Genomic DNA, 21,763 nt, shown 5'->3' on the forward strand with positions numbered 1-21,763 from the left:
AATGAGGAAGGGCTATACTAACTAGCAACTTGAATGTCTAGATAGATAAACAAAAAAGAGACCCTTCTGATGAGCAATGTAGAATATCTAGATTAAGGATTAAAAATGAACTCTAATGACGAGCGAAGTAAAATGAAAGGGCTCTGCTGACCGCAAAATAAAATATCTAGATGAAAATAAAAAGGGAATCCACTGACGAGCAAAGTAGAGTAAAAGCACTCTACTGACGGGCAAATTAAAATATATAGATAAAAATCAGAAAAGGGAACCTACAAAGTCTATTATTCTGGTAGAAAATAAAATGTGAAATATTTAGGTACGAAATCTGAAAGACATCAAAGATATAATTAGATTATCAGATAATTTATAGAAATTTCGAAGACAAGTTAAAATTTTATTTATATTTTGATGGATTCCGTACAAATGATTATCAGTTACATAGCATCGCAGCGCTTATGCGCTTCGATATTTCGTTCCTAAAATAACTACACTGCGCGATTACTTAGAAAAAATGTTCAAAATTATATTATAAATATAATAATATATATTTAGAAAATTATTATAATATTTAGTTAAAGACGTCTTTTAAAATTGATCAAAAAACTATTTTTGACAATATTCAAAAAAATTTAAAGCTTTTTTAAAAAAAATAATTTTTGGCACGGAAAGTTCCAGCATTTTTCCTTAAGGCACGATGCCATGCACCACTTGTTTTGACAGACTGACAGATAAAAGTATTCATTGCAATATTTAGAATACATTTTACATTGTTGCTTTTTGTACATATTTGTCTACACGTGGGTACTTTATTATATGATTGTGTGTGTGTACTAAAAAAAGAAAAATGAACTTTTGCTCAAAAAACACAGCTTCTCTATATATTAATAATTATATATTTTGTTAACTCCTCTTAAGAGAGAAGAGTCACATAAACAATATGCTCCTTATTTAGCCGCTATGGGTCGATCAGTATATAGTTTGGCATTGCGTGATTGCCATACCAAAGTAGGTCTCTAGTATATTGGCCGAGACCCGCGATATTGGTATTAGGATGATCCCCACACTTTTGATAAAAATTTTTGGTGAGCTTTTTTATATGGTCGAGTATTGTCGATACGTGATTGATTTTTTGACAAATTCAGAAACAATATTCTATTGATAATTATGAATAGTATATTCATACTATAAAAATACTTTCGTATCACATCAGAATAAATCAGCGGTTAAATTTCTATGGTTAAAATTGAGATGAACGGCACACGTCATCGGCTCGGAACCGTGCGTCAGACGTGGCACTATTGGCACGTAAAAGCTCTTTCGACATCAAAAGGAAAATAGTTAATGGCACGGATACAGAGCACAATGCACTCACCGGAATCAAAATTCAAACCTAAGAGGAGGTTTCGCACAAACAAAAATACACAATGCCGGTGAAAATTCAATAACCGCCGCTACCGCCACCGCTCAGCACAGCGCCGTTTGTGCGGTAATTTTGTTAGTAATGAATTATGTGATAATTATTGGTAAGTGGTGGGTAACTAGTGGTTAATTGCTAAAAGAACTTGTTTAATAGAGCAATGTTAGATGTTTTTTTGAAATAATTTAATTAAAATAGTTGTAAATTGGATTTTGCTTTAAGGCAAGTTGCATAAACTTCTTGATACGTGTAAATAATCGACTTCAATAATAAGAATGAGAGTTTCAATTTGGACTAGCAGTTTGGAAAAAAGTCCACAAAGAGTCAAAAATTTAATTTCATTCGGTTTAGACTTGAAACGTCAAGAGAACACAAAATTAGCAAATCGGATTTTTGTGAAAACAAACTTCTCCTACGGGATGTTCATAAAAGTTAGTAAGATTTTGAAACATTTAATTTTTTTTTGTAAATGTTGACAGATCACTTTCGCAGCTTTTAAAAGATCTTGAATTCTTTGTCGTATTTAATTAAGTAATAAGAACACAAACATTTCACGACAAATGTTTGAAAACCTTTATATAATGGTTAGAATTTAAAGTTCTTCAAACACAGAACACTCAATTAAATTCTCCTATAAAAATTATGCGTTACTAGTTTGGTTGAAGTATAAAGTTACAATACAACATTAGTTCAACTTTATTGGACAATAAATTGTTGCATTTATGATAACATTGTTATTTGACATATGTGCCATTTAGAGGTTAGGTTTCAGAAGTTCATATAGTGTAACATAGACATAGTTTTTTTCATAGTTTAGACTATTAGTTCATGCGATTATTCAACAAAAAGACCGGTTACATAGTGATTATTTTACATGAGATTTGGCCCCTGAATCTTATGATTTTTGTTTTGTTTCTTAACTCTTCAGAGTTAAGAGTTCTATGAGCTTTAACACCTCAACAACGTGGCTGTTTCGGAATGCTTTGTTACATATTTTATATTAAAAGATAGTGGCAAATTCAACCATAAGCGTATTTTTTGCATATATTTTCAAGATAATAATTAATATCGCAACTGCTTGATGTATGACTGTCCGCAACGCAATTTGAGATATACTTTCCAAAGAATGTGAATCAGAATTGTTGCAGGTAAATCTAATTCAGATGTATCACAGGAAATGTTTTGTATTACATGATTTAATATAAAAAATGTTTAAAGGCAGATTACTACCAAATTATACAAAAATAAATTCAACAGAGACAAAAAATTAGCGTTTTAGAAGTCCATATCACAGGAAAAATGTGCCAGGAAGCAACAGAAATTATAAGATTTTAATAGTCATGCAAAAAATATACTCAGGGATGTTGTCGGTTTTATTTTCTCTGATATTTTTTGCATTTTAATTCGCAATTTTGTCTTAAAATTCACACATATGTCGCCTACCTATCACAGACCACTTTTGTATTCTGTATAATTGATAAATAGATAAATTTATTGAAAAACATATATTTAGAAACTTCAAATGATTTTTTATATATAGGTATAAATCCGCAAAAGAGCAAATGACGTCATGATGATAATGCCAGATAAGTGATAAATTGATAATTGAATGTTTATTGGTAAATGGTAATTGACCTAAATTCGTATTTTATAACAGTATTCACAAATTTTAGTATATATTATTAGAACGGATTATTTGAAACTATAGTTTCAACTAATTATATAAATATAGTTATTTGCAAGTATGCTTAAAAATTAGTTCAAAATGTTGAGTCTCTTTTGGTGCCAGGGCATATATGTAAATAACTATTGAAATAGTATTAAATATAAAAACTTAGCACAAAGCTCTTGTAATTAAGATTTACCAGTAACAGGGTATAAGAATAAGTAAGACAAAAATTTAAATATATTTTTGTGGCTGGATTATGAACTATATTTCTGAAAAGCGTTAATAGTCGTTAAGTAAATTTCTAATTTATAAGTAAGTTGAATAAAATATTCAAACACTGATATGGAATAATAAAAATAAGTAAATTTATTATTAACTGTGAAAGTACTATAATTCGTTTCTTTCACACCTGTAAATCAATCTGGCTGGATCCGCGGCAGATTTAGGGGTCTCGTGTATGTATCGTTCGTTGAATTGAGGTGTACATCAGGCAGACTCCGATACTCGCCCGCCCGGGGCTTGAAACCATCCTTTAACATTGTTACCCCATTTGGTAAACCCCAATAGACTTGAATATGTGACACAAGCAGCTATAAACCAGAACACACACTTGCTTTCGGGGGATACATCCATTATGTAGCAGGAGCATCAATATTACAACGATTTTGATTGAAAATATTAAATATTTTTATATGAAATAAATACAAAATTACTTTAGAATTATCTCTAAATGGTTAGTCTATCGGTTCAATTGTATAATTGTAGATTCCACATTCTTCATTTCACTATCTCTTTAAAATAAGATATAGGCATTAACATAAGCTTAGACAATTATTATAAATACCTAATTATTACAAATCCCAAATTACATTTTCCACAGTTTTTTATTTATTTAAGAAGTGATCAGAAATTAAAGGTTTAATAATAACTAAGTCGTTTCCTTGTTTGTCGTTATAGAAAGCAACCCTATCTATAAGTCACCACTGCTTCACATCAGGCCCAGTAATTCTAACCACTTATTTATGGGCGAGTCCTTTTCGTACAGTTAATCTGATTCAAAGTTTTTTGCAGAATATAGTTTGGATAAGTCCAAATAAATTATTCAATCGAGAATAAACCAATTATGAAAAAGTTTTATGCCTAATTTTGACAAAAGAGGACAAACTGTTGTAAGATATTTACTGAAAGTCTAAATTTTTTTTACCGAAGTGTTTAAAATATTAATTTGTAATACTAATTTGCAATACCATTGTATAATATATGTTATATTTATTAACTGCTAATTAAATTGTCATTATTTATATGACGTATTAATTTTAATAACACAAATTTATTAAAATTAAACTTTAGTATAAATTTACTATACAAATGTCAATAATGATATTAAAAGAATATAGTTTACAAAATTAATCCTAGTTTTTAGGATTCATTTTCCTAAAACCGACAAAAAATATAATCATAAAAATGCAGTACATAAGTAGGTTCGATGAACTAAGCGTGTTTTCTCGTTGGAGAGTTAACACCTGTCTCAGACAACTTGATGTCAAGCAGTAGTAACATCGGCTTTTGCTTGAAAATATAAATAATATATTTTCAAGTGAAAATAGCGCATATTTTGTACCGACTAAAACATTATTACTATAAAAAGGCAAAAAAATAAAAATATAAAAACTGCTTATTCTAATAAAATAAAAGAAAACTATGTAATCACATAAACGATGTTTGTTAAAAGTTAAACAAAAATTTTTGAAAAAAAAACATGTAATTTGAATAATAAGAATCACCGCAAACGCAAATAATTCAAAACACATCCAAATAAGGCAACGACAAGTACCGTATGAAATATTTTTATTTATCATGTAAATTTATTTAAAAAATAAGCAATTTCAAAAAAATTGAACTTTTAGAGAATTGACTAAAAATTAACAACATAAAATCTGGGAATATTGCCTCAATTAATTAATCCCGGATTAATAAAGCGATAACTCAATCAAAATTTATTTCATCGTTGAAAACACTTGAGCGTTTGAAAATTAATTACTCGCAACGCTATTATAAGTATATACAGTGTTTAAGAGGGGTAAGCTCCATGTACTAATACACATACGTTGATGAATTAAAATATATTTTTGTGAACTGTATATAGATTTTGTACAAAAAATATGTTGAATTTTTGAACAAAAATGTTTAAAGGAATTTATTAATTTAGATTGATTTAATCATTTCAATTTAATTCACTGATATTCTATTTCACTTTCCTATTTATAAATCTAAATTCTCAGTTACATTAAATCAATATTTTTCTTTAGATTATTGTAATATTTTTTTACCTTTTTCATGCATTAACAGAATAAAAAATATTTTGTTTGAATTATATAGTATTTATTTCAGCTATCTATAAAAAAATGAAAATAAAAATCCAATTTTCGTTATTGCCGAGGGCTAAACAGAAATATTAACCTCTATACAACCAATAACTTGTTTGGGGATTCAATTTGAAGTGAAATAAAACGTTTTAAGCAATGAATACATTCAGGTATTGCTCGTGGTCATGTTATATAAGAGCAGATTTTATATTATGTATAGAAATTATAAATATATATATATATATATATATATATATATATATATATATATATACATATATATATATATATACATGGTAGAGTGGTCCTTAATATGGACATTTTTGAAATTCTTTGATCCCAAGGGATCAAATGGTTCCAAATCGATAAAAAACAATTCTCTGAAAGTTTTAGCTCTATTGTCTTTTAGATAGAGCACAATTCAATCAAAGATTTGTATGAAAATAGCATGAAAAAATATACATGCATTTTAAGTTGAAACAATTTTTGATCCAGTGTCCTTTATTGTACTGAAATAGAATTTCTAGGCCTTGCGGCAAAAAACTAACAGTTAACAATCGTAGCTGGAAAGGAAAACCATTTGGTTACATTCCAATAATACTTAAAAATAAAATAAAACATTATCAATTTATGTTCTCAAGCAAGAACCGGGTATAGAACTAACTACAGCCTTGTTTTTTTTTTCAATCTCGTACAGAGCAAGTCATTCTAAGGAGGAATTTCTAAACGCCATCAACTTAACAGCAAAAAACCTTATTGAACCAAAGGTTCAGAATTATTTAGGTTTAGACAAAGGTTTAGACAACTAAATAAAAAAATACCAAAAGATAATAAAATAATAATGCTATTTTCATATATATTTGTTGAAGAAAATTCATCAATGGCTAGATAGATAAATCAACTTTCTTTCGTGGTACATAATTAATATTATTAATTTGGGCTAGTAATTGTTCTAATGTATCAGTATAATTACATTAATAATTAATAAACAAGTCCACAAAATAAAAAAAATATGCCTGTATTGGGTGTGAGGCAAATGTTTTACAATGTAGTTTTTACCTCTGAATTTAAATCTAATGTCAAAATTAAGGGTTAAATGGTAGAAAATTGAAAATAATTAAAAAGCGACAAAATCTTTGATCTAATTCTTTTTGCTTGATACTTACAATCTCATAAATATTGTCGTTTCCTGGCCCTTTCGACCTTTAATGACTATCGAATATTCACTTAAAAATATCTGTTAAGTTTCTTTTTGTAGAATACATCAGTATTTTTCCAACACATTTTTAGTTATTCAAATTGCAATGACAATTTTAGACAACAAAAATTACCAGATTTGTTTATTATGCAAAAGAATTATCGTTAGTAGATTTTGTCTTTTTTTTTTAATTGTTGCCATTCGACCATTAATTTTGATTTTATATTCGTGTTGAACGAGAAAAATACATTGGAAAACATCTGTCGCATGCTCATTACAGACAAGTCTTTTTTATTTTGTAGACCTGTGTAATTAATCATTAAATCTATTAATTTAAAATAGTATAAATAAATATAAAGTAATGAGACGCAATTAAAACAATTATGTTTTCCATAAGCTACATATATATGTTCTGTAAGAGCTTATAAGCCAAAAAGCCATTGTATTGTGAGTCTGTGTCTATTTTTCGGCTATATTTAAAACGTGTGTGGATTCAACAACGCGTAAGAGATAACCTCGAACCGAGGTTTTTTGGAGGATCTCAAAAGGTTTGTCACACTTCAAAACATTTCAAAGTAACAAAGACAATAATTGTGCACTCGTATCAAAAAATCACATTACATCAACGGTGGAATACAAATATTCTGTATGAAAATATACGTAGTTGATAGACACACACACACACACACATATATATATATATATATATATATATATATATATATATTAGGGTGGTCCTTAAAATGGTCATTTTCGAATTTCTTTGCTCCCAGGGGCTCAAATGGTTCCAAATAGATAAAAAACAATTCTCTGAAAGTTTTAGGTCTTAATATTAACGTTTAGATAGAGCGCAATTCAATCAAACTTCGTATGGAAAGAGCATGGAAATTTTTTTGAAAATTTAAAAAAAATGTTTTAGATATAATTTAGCGACAAATGAATGAGTTTTATTAATTCATTTGTTCGCTAAATTACATCTGAAAAACATTTTTAAATTTTTGAAAATTTTTTCATGCTATTTCCATACAAAACTTTGATTGAATTGCGCTCTATCTAAACGTTAATATTAAGAGCTAAAACTTTCAGAGAATTGTTTTTTATCTACATACGACCATTTTAAGGACCACCCTGATATATATATATATATATACATATATATGATTTGATCTTGATGATCATTTCAAATACCTTCAGTAGTGATTTAAAATGATTGTATGCAATCTATCAATGGGATTAAGTTTGAACAGTTCCGTCAATGTAAGCAAAAAACATAGCATGTTTTATAATTAATTGATGGATTATCAGATCGTAATATATTTGTACATTTGGAATTGCAAAATCTATTTATTACATGGATTAACGCGATATATTGAAATGCTTCAATGCATTTTGAAAAACGTTTTTCATCATTTTTATCTATATTTTTGTATAGATTGCGATAATATATTACATGAGAAACAAACTAAAAATAATTATAATGTGATAAAAATTTTATTATATCAGGTATGAATATTATTTTACTAAAAATACATTTTTGGTCGTATCTATGTATCGAATTAGTAGAAAACTCATAGGTAAATAACGCTGTGAAATTTTATTACTCATGTATTGTAAAATAATTAAGTGGCAAATAAAGTGATCTATCTATAAAACTTATTCATTTTAAAAAAATATATACTTATGGATATTATTGCCATTATCCGAAATTTAAAATAATTAGAAACTATAGATTTCATCTTTTTTAACGTTATCTTGACTATTATTTAAAATATACATATAAACTAATATTATATCTATAATTGTACTTGAATTTTATAATTATATTGAATATTTTATTTCAATATTGTGAGTATTAACCAATTAATTATTTAGTTAATTTCTGAATTGATTTAACAGATCTTACAGAATGTGCATAGGCAAATAAGTATATTGTATATAAAAATGTATCAGTTGTCAAATTATCTTTGGCAAAAGTTCTGCTTAACTTAAACGGATTAATATAAAATAAATATACAATTACGTTCAGCAAATTATTTAAATTGTTGTATAGAATACTAGTATATTTTGCTCCAAAATTCTAATATTCTTAATTTTAGTTTTCATTAATTATAGATTTCCTTTGGTCTAACTATATAATTTAATTTACATCTCATTAATAATGAAGGTGTAACTTTGTAGACTAGTTTAGAAACTTCAGTCTAGTTGATATAAATTATATTAAATTATTTATACATACTTGGAGTTCTATCTTCTGGCGACATTTAATAAGGGATCAATATTAGTATATGCACATATATTCTAAACATAAGTAATATAAAGATAATAATATAAAGATAAAAATTCCAATTCAAATTTAAGACTAAACAAGCAAAATTATAAGTTCAGCAAAAAAGTATCATTTAGATGTCGCATCAAATAATAATATTAACATCTTGACACGTTGATTAGTTTATGATTAATCCCTATACATTATGTACCCAATTATTGTAAGTACTAGCATTCTATATGAAAAAATAGAGTTTTTGATAAGAAATATGATAAGTTTCTGGTACACAAGAGTTTTATGTTTAGGAATTGTTCATATAATTTTTGGAAGTATTTTTTTGTGCAAGTATAACTATTCTTGAGCATTTCTAATATTTTCGAGATAGTCATTTTTGAGATAGTTGTAACTTCTTAAAAGTTGTTACACAAAATAATTTTGAATAAAACTTATGTGAATGTTTTCAGGTTCTATATTTATTTTATTGCAGAAATTATATTCTCAGGCATAAAAATATATAAAAATCGGCTCATTAATTATAGGTATACAACAAAAGATGTTAGATCAATATTTTAAATAATTTAAAGAAAGAATCTTAATGGCCTTACTTTAGCCTACTCTGTAAAAATCTATCATATCGTACTATCATCACGGTGAAGAATTTATGAAAATTGAAAGGAACATTGACATTCTCAGAAAGAACAATTGGAGCTCTTAGTAGAAAACGAAAGAAACACTGACGCAGTGTTTAAATTTTTTTGTATAATAATTATCTTCATGCAGTTTATTTGTTCCAAAAACGCATATATTATACAGGTTCATATATTCTCGAGAAAGTGTATAAACGAATTATAAAATGAAAGTGAAATCTCTTCCCATTGAGAGATCTGATTTGGTGTGCACGGCGATGCTAAATGTAGTTTGTTAAATATCTCTCTTCTCTCGGAGATCTCTGTCGAATAAATGTGCTGAGAATCTCATTTCCGGAATGTTAAATTCGTAAGTATTGTGTATTTTGCTATCTAAAATAAAGCTATGCGACTGTATATACACAAGCAAACATCGTTACAGTAGATTTAAACAGCCGTATATATATATATATATATATATATATATATATATATATATATATATATTATAGGTATATATAGACAATTCAGAAATTTTAAATTTTCATTCAATATAATACCAATACACCATTTAGATAAAAAGTGTTTTTCTACATTATGTAATACTGAAATGCATGTACATCAATATTAGTGAGTTAAATGTAGAACTGCGTTCATAAAATGATTTGGCTAAATTTCCACACTAAACTTCTAATTATGCTGCGAAAATCAAATCACCCACATCACAACATATCACACATATCAAACAAACAAATATCGAAATATGTTCAACAAAAATATATATTGAATTTTTATACAGTATAAACTTTAAATCAAATTTACTTCCAATAGCTCGGTGTAGTTTATAGTAAACCAAAGGATATACAATACTTTTGATTGTAAATGTGGATGTATCAATAAATATTGTTTTTTGAGTTCCTAACCTTAGAGCAAGCAACATACAAAATCCTGATCCATGACTAAAATCTGGGTTTTACAAATTTTTCCGGCAAAGAATCAGCATCTGCAAAAGCTCAGAAAGTATTTATTTATAATATCCACGGTTAAAAACAATATCATCAAGAAATTTTCGACCAAAAATAATTGCTTCAATAATGCTGCCCATAATTTATTCTATAATCTTCACAATCATGTACCATATTATCTTAATTGTTTTTTTTGGGAATAATAATCTCTAAATTTTATTACGTAAGTAAGTTAATTTGTAAAATCTTATTCATGTGCCCTATTGAACAATTGAAGAAATATGTTCAACATAGAAAAATAAGAAACATAATCAATAATAAGAACAAAAATATAATAAAGAATGATTCATATTATATGAAATTAAATAAGTCATTGAAAAAAGAATCATTGAACTTTAAATTTAGTTAGAGTTAAGTTATTATAAACAAATTTAATTTAATTTTAATTTAATTAAAAATCTCATTCAGTAATTACAGACTGAAATGGCAAAGAAGTATCTTTGATACCATATTTTTTATAGCAAAATGTCTAGTCATAAGGTATTATAACTAGTGGTGTTTGGCATCGTGACTTAAGACAAATTGCTGTAATTTCCCGTGTTTTATTGTCTAATATTTATAAGAATTATATAATATAAACTGAATTGCAAAATTATAAAATATAAATTGAACATGAAATTATCATGTTTAAAGTATATTAGAACTTCAGTCAGAATTAAAATTAAAATCTGAATTATTTTCGATATACAAAAAAAAATTGAAAAAAAAACTTTTTTTTTTGAAAAAAAATATGAAACTAAAAACTTTTTTTCCCAAAAGCAATTATTTTATCGAAACAACCAGGAAATTCTTTCAATCATTCAAATCGGACGCTTAGTTCTCTCATGTTCAAATCGGATACTCCGTTCTCTCAAGAACTCGATTTGTATTTTCTGCACTCTTTGCTAAGTATCAGCACATCTTTCTATCAATAGGAATCGAATGTTTTTTGAACCATTCAAATCGGTTGATCCGTGCGCCCAAAAACGTGAACGAAAAAATGCGGACATACAAAACACACACACACACATCCATTTTTTTGAGGTATGCCAAAATGTTCAGAAACCTTCAAAACGTGGAAAAATACAAAAAAAATCGTTTTTGATTTTCGGCCCATTACTATAACTACCCTACGGGAAGTTAATAATAATGTATTTTTTATATAAGAATATACAAGACGAATGAATGAAGAGTTTATTAAACATTAAATTTTAACATTAGAATTAACTTTTATTCGATAAATGTTCTTTGAAGATTTTCACAGGGAATTGTTTGTATAATCCCCTAACAATAATTTAACAATCCTCGTAATCTATTCGAAGGATCTCCTGCATTTGAATGTCCTTTGGAAGCGCGTGCGTCGTATCCGCGTCCGCAAAAGAGAGCGTTCTTGGTTTGTGGGTACTCAGCAAGATTGTTTTCTAGAAGTTTTCCTTTTAAAAGCCTCAACCGGAGCAAAAGAAAAAATCCATGATAAAATGGAAAACCTCAACCGGCGGCCGCTCACAAAGATCACAATGCCACTCTCCGATAACAAAGACTAGTTTTAATTAATTAAAAATAGTAAAAGAGGAGAAGAAAAAAGAAAGTCTGCGATACCGAATAGCTAAAATGAACTCCGCTTCGTAACTGAAGGAAGTTTAGTTGCTGTTATCGGTGCCGTGAGCGTCCGGAATTAAGTTAAAAGTATCAAACACTGATTGAATTGATGTATAGAATAAACCCACTGAACACGAACAAACGCTCTACCTCTTCAGATATAATAGACGTAGGCACACCAACATACACACACACATACATGCACACATATATGAATAACTATGTAATTTTTTTTAGATTGTGAAAAATATGTTGATAAAACAATGTACTTGTTAACAGACACCCATCCAGATATGAAATAGAAAGGTTACTAAGATATGTTTCTAAAATAAATTTATTACATGAATTTACCTCAATTAAATGTGAGCTTATAAGATTTTTCATATATATTTATATATACGTGTATGTATGTAACGTAAAATTATAAAGTAATGATTTTTTTCGATATTAAACAGTAATAGAAAATTATATAAACATAGGTAGAAGTATTTGTACCGTAATTCAAATTTTTTGAAAATTTTAAAATTTTGAGAAGTTAGAAATATTTCCAAAATTGTGAAACCCATTCAATTGGTTGATACAAATTGATATAAGTAAGTAAAATTTAAAGATTAAAAATCTTGGTACAAAATCCAAAGAAGTGATGTATGGCATTGTGCCTCAAGGTAAATTGCTGGAACTTCCCATACCGTAACGAAATGTTCGAGGAATATTAAATGCTTTCAAATTTGAGTATTATGAATACTGTAACATTGTCGAATATTTATAAGAGTTTTATAACTTATATAATATAGAATTGCAAAGTTGATAATATTTTTTTAAAGTATATTAAAACTTTAGTCATAATTACAATTAAAATCTGAACTATTTTCGATATACAAAAAAATGAAAAAAGTAAAAAAAGCAATTATTTTGTTAAAACAAGCAAAAAGTTATTTGAATCATCCAAATCGGACGCTTAGTTCTCTCAAAAACTGCCATTTTTTGCACATTTAGCTCTGTGTCTTCAAAATGGCTGGACCTGTGTTTGCCAAAAACTTGTCACCTCTTTTCCCAATCATTACAAATTAAATGTTTTTTAGATCATTCAAGTCGGATATTCCGTTCTCTCAAAAACTCGATTTGTATTTTCTTCACTCTTAGCTTCGTATTTTCGTAACAGCTGGACCTGCCTTTGCCAAAAACTAATCAGCACATCTCCCTATCAGCAGGAATTGAATGCTTTTTGAACCATTCAAATCGGTTGATTGGTGCGCCCGAAAACGTGGACAAGAGATTGTATCCATACATACACACACATCCATTTTTTCTGAGGTATGCCAAAATGTTCAGAAACATTCAAAACGTGAAGAAATGTAAAAATTTTCAATTTCGATTTCTGGACGAATAAAATAACTTACCGTACGCAAAGTTAAAATGCTGTATATCTAAAATACTCATTATTGAAATGTATATAAAATATCTGATGTCTGAAGCCGCGTAATTTACCTTACCAAAAATTTAATCAATTTCTATTCCGGTAATAAAAGTAAAATGATTTTTAAAACATTCAAACCAGACACTTGGTTTTTCAAAAAATTGCCATTTTTGGCACTTTTTGTTACATGTCTTCGAAACGGTTAGACCTGCCTTCGCCAAAAACTAACCAGCACATCTCCTTGTCAATACAAATCGAATTTGAATCAATAAAATCGGTTGATCCGTGCTCTCGAAATCTTCGACGAAAATTTGAATCCACACATACGCACACACATACACACACAAATATACAACCATTTTTCCGGAGCTAGGCATCCTATGCCAAAACTTTTAGGAGGGCTTGAAACAAAAATTTTTGTTTCCGATTTTTTGCGATGACATAACTTGTCCAGCGTTATTTACAATTTAATAGAAACTATTCTTAAAATGATATCTGAAATAGTTTTGAGAAAAAGAGAAATATTTTTTATCTTCATATCCATCTTTTCTTTCCTAAAATTGAACTCAAATGACTCCCTTGAGAAAATCTGCTCGAAACACAAAATGTACGTCCACGGAGCAAGTTGGATCGAAAACGAAATTGCAAATTACATTGTGTTGCCATTAATGTTATTGGATTGCTATTGAAAGCAATGGCACTTCGGCAAAAATATAAATTAACATTTTATAGAATAGAGGATATGGTAATAAAGTGAATCTTTTGCGGTTCATCAATGAATTGCTGATTGTTGTTTTATTGACTACTAGTTTCTACAAATAAATAAATAGAAATAGGGGGTAACAAATATAACCGAGATATGCTATGTTTGGATAATCGCATATATATATATATATATATATATCTATATATATATATATGATATTCTTACATCTACAAGGAAGTGTATGTAGATCCAATGCAGGCGGATCCTTGGGCCATATCAAAGTGACAGCTACTTAGGATCACAGAAACGGTTTATCTTCAAGAATGTCCTAAAGCAATTCCCTTAGAGAATCATAAGTTATGTTTCTAGATAAAAATAGAGTAAATATAAAGTTTGCGAGTTATCTCGAACTGCATTGTAGAATACCTAATAATTCGTCACATCCACTGAATTATAGATACGTGTACTCAAGGGATTATTGGGAGTAGTAAAATGTGGAGATAAAAATATATTTAGTAAAAACGATATCGTGGTTGAATTCGTTTTAGCAACTTTCTTAAACTTTGTTCTAAAAAGAATAATGAAAATGTCTAACAAACTAACTGTATAAATGGTAATTTGTCATTTTGGATTTGCATGTATTCCGGCTTAGACTACATTTTTTCTTGTTAAAATGCAAATTTGAGACAATATTATTTGATTCGGTAATGGGATTTTGATATTGAAAATTAAAAACTCATAATTTATTTATTTGTTGTTCCATATAAATTTACAAGCTGGTCTTTGCAATCACAAGACTGCTGATTCAAATCCTGCGCTACGTACTCCCTGGTATCAAGCAGTAGTGATATCCTTTAAAAATCTTTTAAAATTATATACAATAACTAGTGGGGTGCATGGCATCGTGCCTTAAGGAAACTGCTGAAACTTCCCGTACCGTAATAAAAATCTTGATACGAAACCTAAAAAAATTACACAAAATGTGTACACATTATTAAAATCTTTATAAAATATCTGATGATTTGATGTGCATAATTCCAATAAACATTTTTGACCGCCAAATGTAAGCTTTTTAACTTATTTTCATTGAGAGTCCATAACCGCTGGACGTGTTTTCCTAAAAATTCAATTAATTTTTTATCTTGTCAATACAAGTAAAATGTTTTTTGAGTTATTAAAATCAGACGCCCCGTTCTCTTAAAAACTGAGTTACCGTTTTTGGCACTTTTTGCCCCGTATCTTCGGAACGGCTAGTAATGCCTCCGCCAATAACTAACCAGCACGTATCCTTATAATACGAATCTAAAGTTTATTAAATTATTCAAATCGGTTATTCCATACTGTCGAAAATGTCGTGAACATTTATTTAAACCATATAAATAAAACTTCAAAATTAAAAATCTTGGTACGGAACCCAATAAAATTTACACAAAATATTTTTATGAAAATATCTATAAAATCTGATAATTTGATGTGCATATGTCTAATGATCATTTTTGACCACCAAAGGGCATGTTTATAACTTATTTTTATTGAGTCCATAACTGATCTACCAAATTTATTGGTATGTATTGAAATCAAAATATTTAAGTGCTGATAAAATTTTGGTTTATAAATTATTATTAAATAGAAATGTTTTCATAGACCAAAATTTCATAAAAGTTTTCATCAAGGGAATTTTTTGTGCATTTATCATTCATCAAGAGAAATTGGAACATATATGGAGAGACAAAACCTCAAATGCTTCATGACACGGTCAATTTCTGTTGAGGTTTGATGAAATTAATAATTATAAAATTAAGACAATCACTAATTTAAAATTATAAGATGTACCATTTATTTACGTATCTTAATTCTATTGTAATCGGTTTGTCCCATCAGTATTAACAATGTCCATGAAACTCTTAAAAATGTATATTGAAGTACTTACTCTATATGGTCCTAGATGATTAACAATACAAGTAAAAGTCACATCACGTCCTTGTGTAGCAGTTTGATTACCAAGTGGTGCCAGAAATTCCGGTTCTATCTCGGGTGGTTCCAAAATTTCACCTGCAAGTTAAATGTTTCTTATAATATAAGTTAAAGTTAATATAAATATTATTACTCTTTTTAAATGCTTACCGTGAGCAAATTGTCCATATATTAGAATCACAAACAACCATTTTATTATATAGCTGGGTCCGATCCGGCCCTTGCTAAGGGCCCAGCCTTTTTCCGGCTTCATCAAACCGAACAGCTTACATGACTGTAGTAAAAGTCACGTCATTACTTGGGCCCTGAAAAAAATAAAATATCTCAATAATAGGAAGAAATACTCGTGCTAATTATATTTTCTTATTCATAATTAAAAGAACTTGTTCAAAGAATTAGAGTATAAAAGAATTCAATAGGAAAAGTTTGGGATGGTGTTCATAAAAGTGTATTTGCAAAATAAGTTTTTATAGATAACTTGTGTTCGAACTCTGTGTGCACAGAAAAGAACGTAAATAATTTTTGTATAAAAAGTTGTTCATTATATTATTTGGATATTCAAAAAGTTTTAATCTTGGTCGACACAGACCGAAGTGTAAAACTCAAAAACACCATATATATGTGTGTGTACTCAATATATATGTGTGTATGTGTGTATGTATGTATCAGTATGTATACATAGTAATATTTTCATCAGCAGGAAAACATACTCAAATTTAATTATTCCCCGTAAAAATATTCAACAATAGGTTTATTGGAGTTTTCCTGGTGCAAGAGACACGCGCATTTATCTCTATCTCGTTTGTGTCGATGTTTTTTAGGAATTTTTCTCCCACAAAGTACGTGAATTGAAAATTCCATAAATGAGCGCAAAAAGTTTTGCCCCCCTGCTGGTTTCGCAGAGATAACGCTTAAAATGTATAATGTTTTTGTTCACATCAAAACATCCGACGCTAACACGCAAAAATATTATGAGGAATGTTTTCGAATGAATAATCAAACATTTGGCATTTCATATGCTGTCCGATAGAAATTTAAAGCACGCCTGTATTGTCAATTGGCAGGGAAGAATTTATTAGTTCGAACAACAAATTATTGTTATGCTTGATTAAAATTTATTACTGATTTTGCAAGTATAGATAATTATGTTCAAACTCTATTACATATATTGCAAATATTATAAAATAACATATATTCAGTGTGCCAAGAAAATGAAGTTATAGGTTTTATGTATGTCCATGATGGTAATTAACGACTTGATTGTGTCGAGTATTGATTTAACATTTTGCAAAACAAAACATCGATTATATCCCACGTTTTCAATTTATATTTTAAGATTTTCAAAAAATTTCAAAACTTTGAAGTGTTATCAAAATTTTCTCTATTTTTTAAGAATTTAAAAAAATTAAAGCTTCTCAATTACGGTAGGAAACAGACATTTGTTTTAATGCACGATGCCAATTCATCTGTAGTTTGTAAATTGTTTCGTAAATCTGTAGTTTCGATATTATTTAATTTGATTTGTTATTGTAAAATTATATTTTTTTAACATTCTTATAACAATCATGAGATAAATATCATTACTGTTATTCCTACTCGTCAACAAGTATTTTTTTTTTATCTTATTGTATGAACTTATATATATAATTTTAACATTTGTACGCAATCTACATTGTAATTTTTGTTAGTGCTTTTTCCAAATATGAAAATAAAGTTACACTTTGTTTAATTGTTGAATTCCAAACGATGAAAATGATATTCTTACTGTTAAATAAAAAAAAAATTAGAATATATTGAATAGTGACTTTTTCTGTAAATATTTGGGCTTTAAGTTTTATTTATCTGAAAATATAAACATCATACTCTACAGAAATACTCTCTGAGTGTAGATGCCTTAAAAATTAAACAAGATTTTTGTACGACTAGTTCTAGCAATGTTAGCCCCTTTATCATACACTACGTGTAACTACATAAAGTTTAATAATTTAATAAATATTTTTTTGTAAATTTGCTGTTATTGTTCAATTATTAACTTCCCGTAGCGTAAGTTATAGTAATCGTCCAAAAATCGAAATTAAAATTTTTTGCCTATTTTTACGCTTGAGAGGTTTCTGAACATTTTGGCATAAGATAGAAGAAATTGATGTGTGTGTATGTGTTAAACAATCAATTTGATAATTCGAAAATAATCAGTTTCGTGCTGATTAGTTTTTGGCAAAAGTTGGTCGAGCCGTTGTGGAGACACGAAGCTAAATGTGCAAAAATGACAATTTTTGAGAGAACAAGCATCTGATTTGCATAATTCAAAAAACTTTCTGCTTGTGTTGACAAAACGATTGCTTTTGAGGAAAAAGCTAACAAAATTTTCTTAATATTTAGTTTTTTAATTTCCAAAATATGTTTTTTTTTTTGAATATTAACATTAATTGAAATTTTATACTTAATTCTAGCTAAAGTTAAAAAAGCTCACATATATTTCGCCTAAATGATTTTAACTTTGCAATTCAGTTTATCTAATTTTTATGAATATTAGACAATGACCTTTATTTTGAATCCGATTAATTAAGTTTTTTTTTATTTATTTTCTGTATATAAACGTCATCGTCTAATTCATAAGCTGTTATATTTTGTCTATAAAATACGAATAATGAAAGTTACAGTATTTTCAATAATCTATTTAAAAACATCTAATATTCCTCAAATATTTCATTACGATACGGAAAGTTCCAGCAATTTGCTTTAAGACACGATGCCATACACTAATAGTTTAACACTATTAATTAACACTATTAATTTCATTATAATAATTCTTATTGCCTCCAAGAATCAAATTAATGATCCAAAAATGCATTGTATGCCTCAACCAATAAAGAAATATTTTTGCATATGGCAATATTCATGTCAGCAAAAGGTCTCTCCTATATAGGTACTGATACAATACTAAAAATTCCTCCGTCAGCTTCTCTCGCGACTTTTAGCTAATAAAACGTCTTTCGCACTGTCTGCGTACGTTCATTCTATTTCGGAAAAGTCGGCTCTTTTGTGTGTGTGCAACTTTTCCAATATATGGAAATCAGTTTGCTTTTCACGATGCGACCGCGCACCCTCTTTTGTTCTAGTAGTAGTTGATAAAAAACACGAGCGACAAAACTTTCAGTCATATAAGGGAAAGTAAGGTTAACAGTAAGGTCTGTTGACTATAATAGAATTTTGTGATATTTTGATATTTGATAGCCTTGTTTTTAATTTTAGAAAATTTATATTACTTTTTGATGTTATACTATATATATAAATTGCATTGTAAAATTTTTATTTGTTGCATATATATAATAATATCTACTCGTTGTAGTAACAATGTAGATAATAATGCACAACTAATTATGATTAGAAAAAAATGTAACTGATTTTTAACTTACTCTGAGGTAACTTATATAGTAATCGCAAAAAATCGAAAATAAACTTTTTAATATATCTTTACGTTTCAAAGGTGTCTGCAGATTTTGGCATACTCTAAAAAGGATAAATTTGTGTGTGTGTATGTATGTGCGGATACATTTTTTTGTCGACGATTTTGAAAAAATAGGATCAACTGATCTGAATAATTGAAAAAATATTAGATTCCTGTTGATGGTAAGTAGACGTGCTGGTTAGTTTTTGGCCAAAGCAAGTCCTGCATTTTTGAAGTTATTTCGTCACTAAAACAGCTACACTGCACTATTTCTTAGAAAATAAGTCAAAACTTTCTGATAATTTTAAAATACCAAAAAACATTTTTTGTTTCAAAAAAGGTCAAAAATATCAATATTTTCAGAAATTTAAGTTTTTAAAAAGTTAAAAAAAAAATTAAATTACTGTACGGAAAGTTCCAGCAATTTGCCCTAAAAAGTACGACGCAATGCGCCACTATTTTATCAAAGTAATGGAATCGTTTGAAAAAAGTTCATATTATTTGGAGGTTGTAGTTAAAATTTATAAAATATATTAATGTGAATGTACTTATCATTTCAATATAAAATATAATAAATTACCATGTACTCTATTAAAGTCTTTACGCATCCTAAAATTATGTAGTCACTGGATTGCCAAATTTAACTTGAAAATAGAAGTATGAAAATCTGGATTAAAAGACCTAATTGAAAAAAACACCGAATTATTAGATGAAGAACAGTCTCTTACCAACAAGTTGATTTAGGTATGAGAAAAACGAACGTTTATTTGCAAAAACAACATCTTTATTTACTTTGAGTATTATGCATTAGGTTATACATTAAGTAATTAGAAATACATTAACATATTTCCAAAATTTGGAAAGAATACATGATTGAAATACACATCAAAGTATCAATGCTATGAAATGAAATTTTTGTTTTATAGAAACAAGCTAATCAGTCATCCAAATTCATTGGCAAACTCATTGATACACAGAGAACTATCCAAGAAGATTGAAAAGAAAAGCGCCACTGGATTTAAGCCATCAACTCTCCTGATAAAAAATGGAAATAACTTAATCATTATTTATAAGAAATTATTCAATATGTAATTAGTTAAATTATTAAATTATCAATAAAATATTGTGAATTTATATCGAATGAAAAAACCACTACTGAGTAGTATACAATGTCCCTTTTCGGCCGACTATTGTAAATTCATCAATTGATTGAATGTTGTTTACTGAACAGTTGTAAATAAAAGAGATAATAAAAAAATATTTTATACTAAGTACGAAACAATAAAAATTTGGTTTAAGTCAAAAAAATTTCTGATTCAGATAAAAATGATGACTGTGAAATTTTTGTGATATGAATATTGTGCATAGGATTTGTGAAAGTACACGTAGAAACAAATAAAAAACATATACCAATTATTATAAATAGAACGACGCATCAATGTAAAATTAGTCACTCACTAATAGATGCCCAGCATCTTTTATAATTAGATCTAAGAATTTGTTGACCATCTACATCAAATCTATCAGCAACTCTATATTCAGCATATAAGTTTTAAAATGAGTTTGTTCTATAGTTTTATTCCTATAACATGAGAATTCTATTGTTATATCACATATATATAAAACATTCTATTATACTTCTACTAATTGAGAAATAACCCGCTCTCCTCTATCTCGCGACAAAAAATTCGACAAAGACCTGAACCATTGGAAGAGTAGCAGTATGCTACGAATGAGAGAATCCGTTATAAAAACTTTTTGCAGGTTTTCGCTGCATATAGGCTTATTTTGCGTACTCTTATTCAAAATACACGTGTAAAAGAAATATTGAGTTTGACATAACATATGTATAAATAGTCAGAGGGCTTCAATGAAAATAATGTGAGGCATCATTTTACGTACGTTATTTTGGCGTTTTTGAAACCATGTATGAAAGACAATAGACTTTTATTTCAATTTTGAATGATGATGTTCTAGTTATGTAAGACTTAAGTTTAATTAAACCATCTGTTTTGTTCCTTCTAGACTTTATTTTTAATATTATTTATTATATATATCATTATAGCATTTGTT

General features: G+C 28.0%; 1 protein-coding gene across 1 annotated transcript in view; it reads right to left on the bottom strand.

The window, feature by feature from the left end:
- LOC113371138 (lachesin-like) overlaps positions 1-16,495 on the bottom strand; it is a 196,167-nt gene extending 179,672 nt beyond the window's left edge. The window contains exons 1-2 of the mRNA XM_026611784.1: positions 16,393-16,495; positions 16,199-16,320 (exon numbers count right to left, since the gene is read on the bottom strand). Of these exons, the coding sequence (XP_026467569.1) occupies positions 16,199-16,320; positions 16,393-16,495 (225 nt within the window). The remainder of the gene's footprint in view (positions 1-16,198; positions 16,321-16,392) is intronic.
- Between the last annotated feature and the right edge of the window lie 5,268 nt (positions 16,496-21,763).

The sequence above is a fragment of the Ctenocephalides felis genome, unplaced genomic scaffold (assembly GCF_003426905.1).
Source record: "Ctenocephalides felis isolate EL2017-DRISC unplaced genomic scaffold, ASM342690v1 CF-g0.4_SCAFFOLD_01492, whole genome shotgun sequence".
Classification (NCBI taxonomy): domain Eukaryota; kingdom Metazoa; phylum Arthropoda; class Insecta; order Siphonaptera; family Pulicidae; genus Ctenocephalides; species Ctenocephalides felis.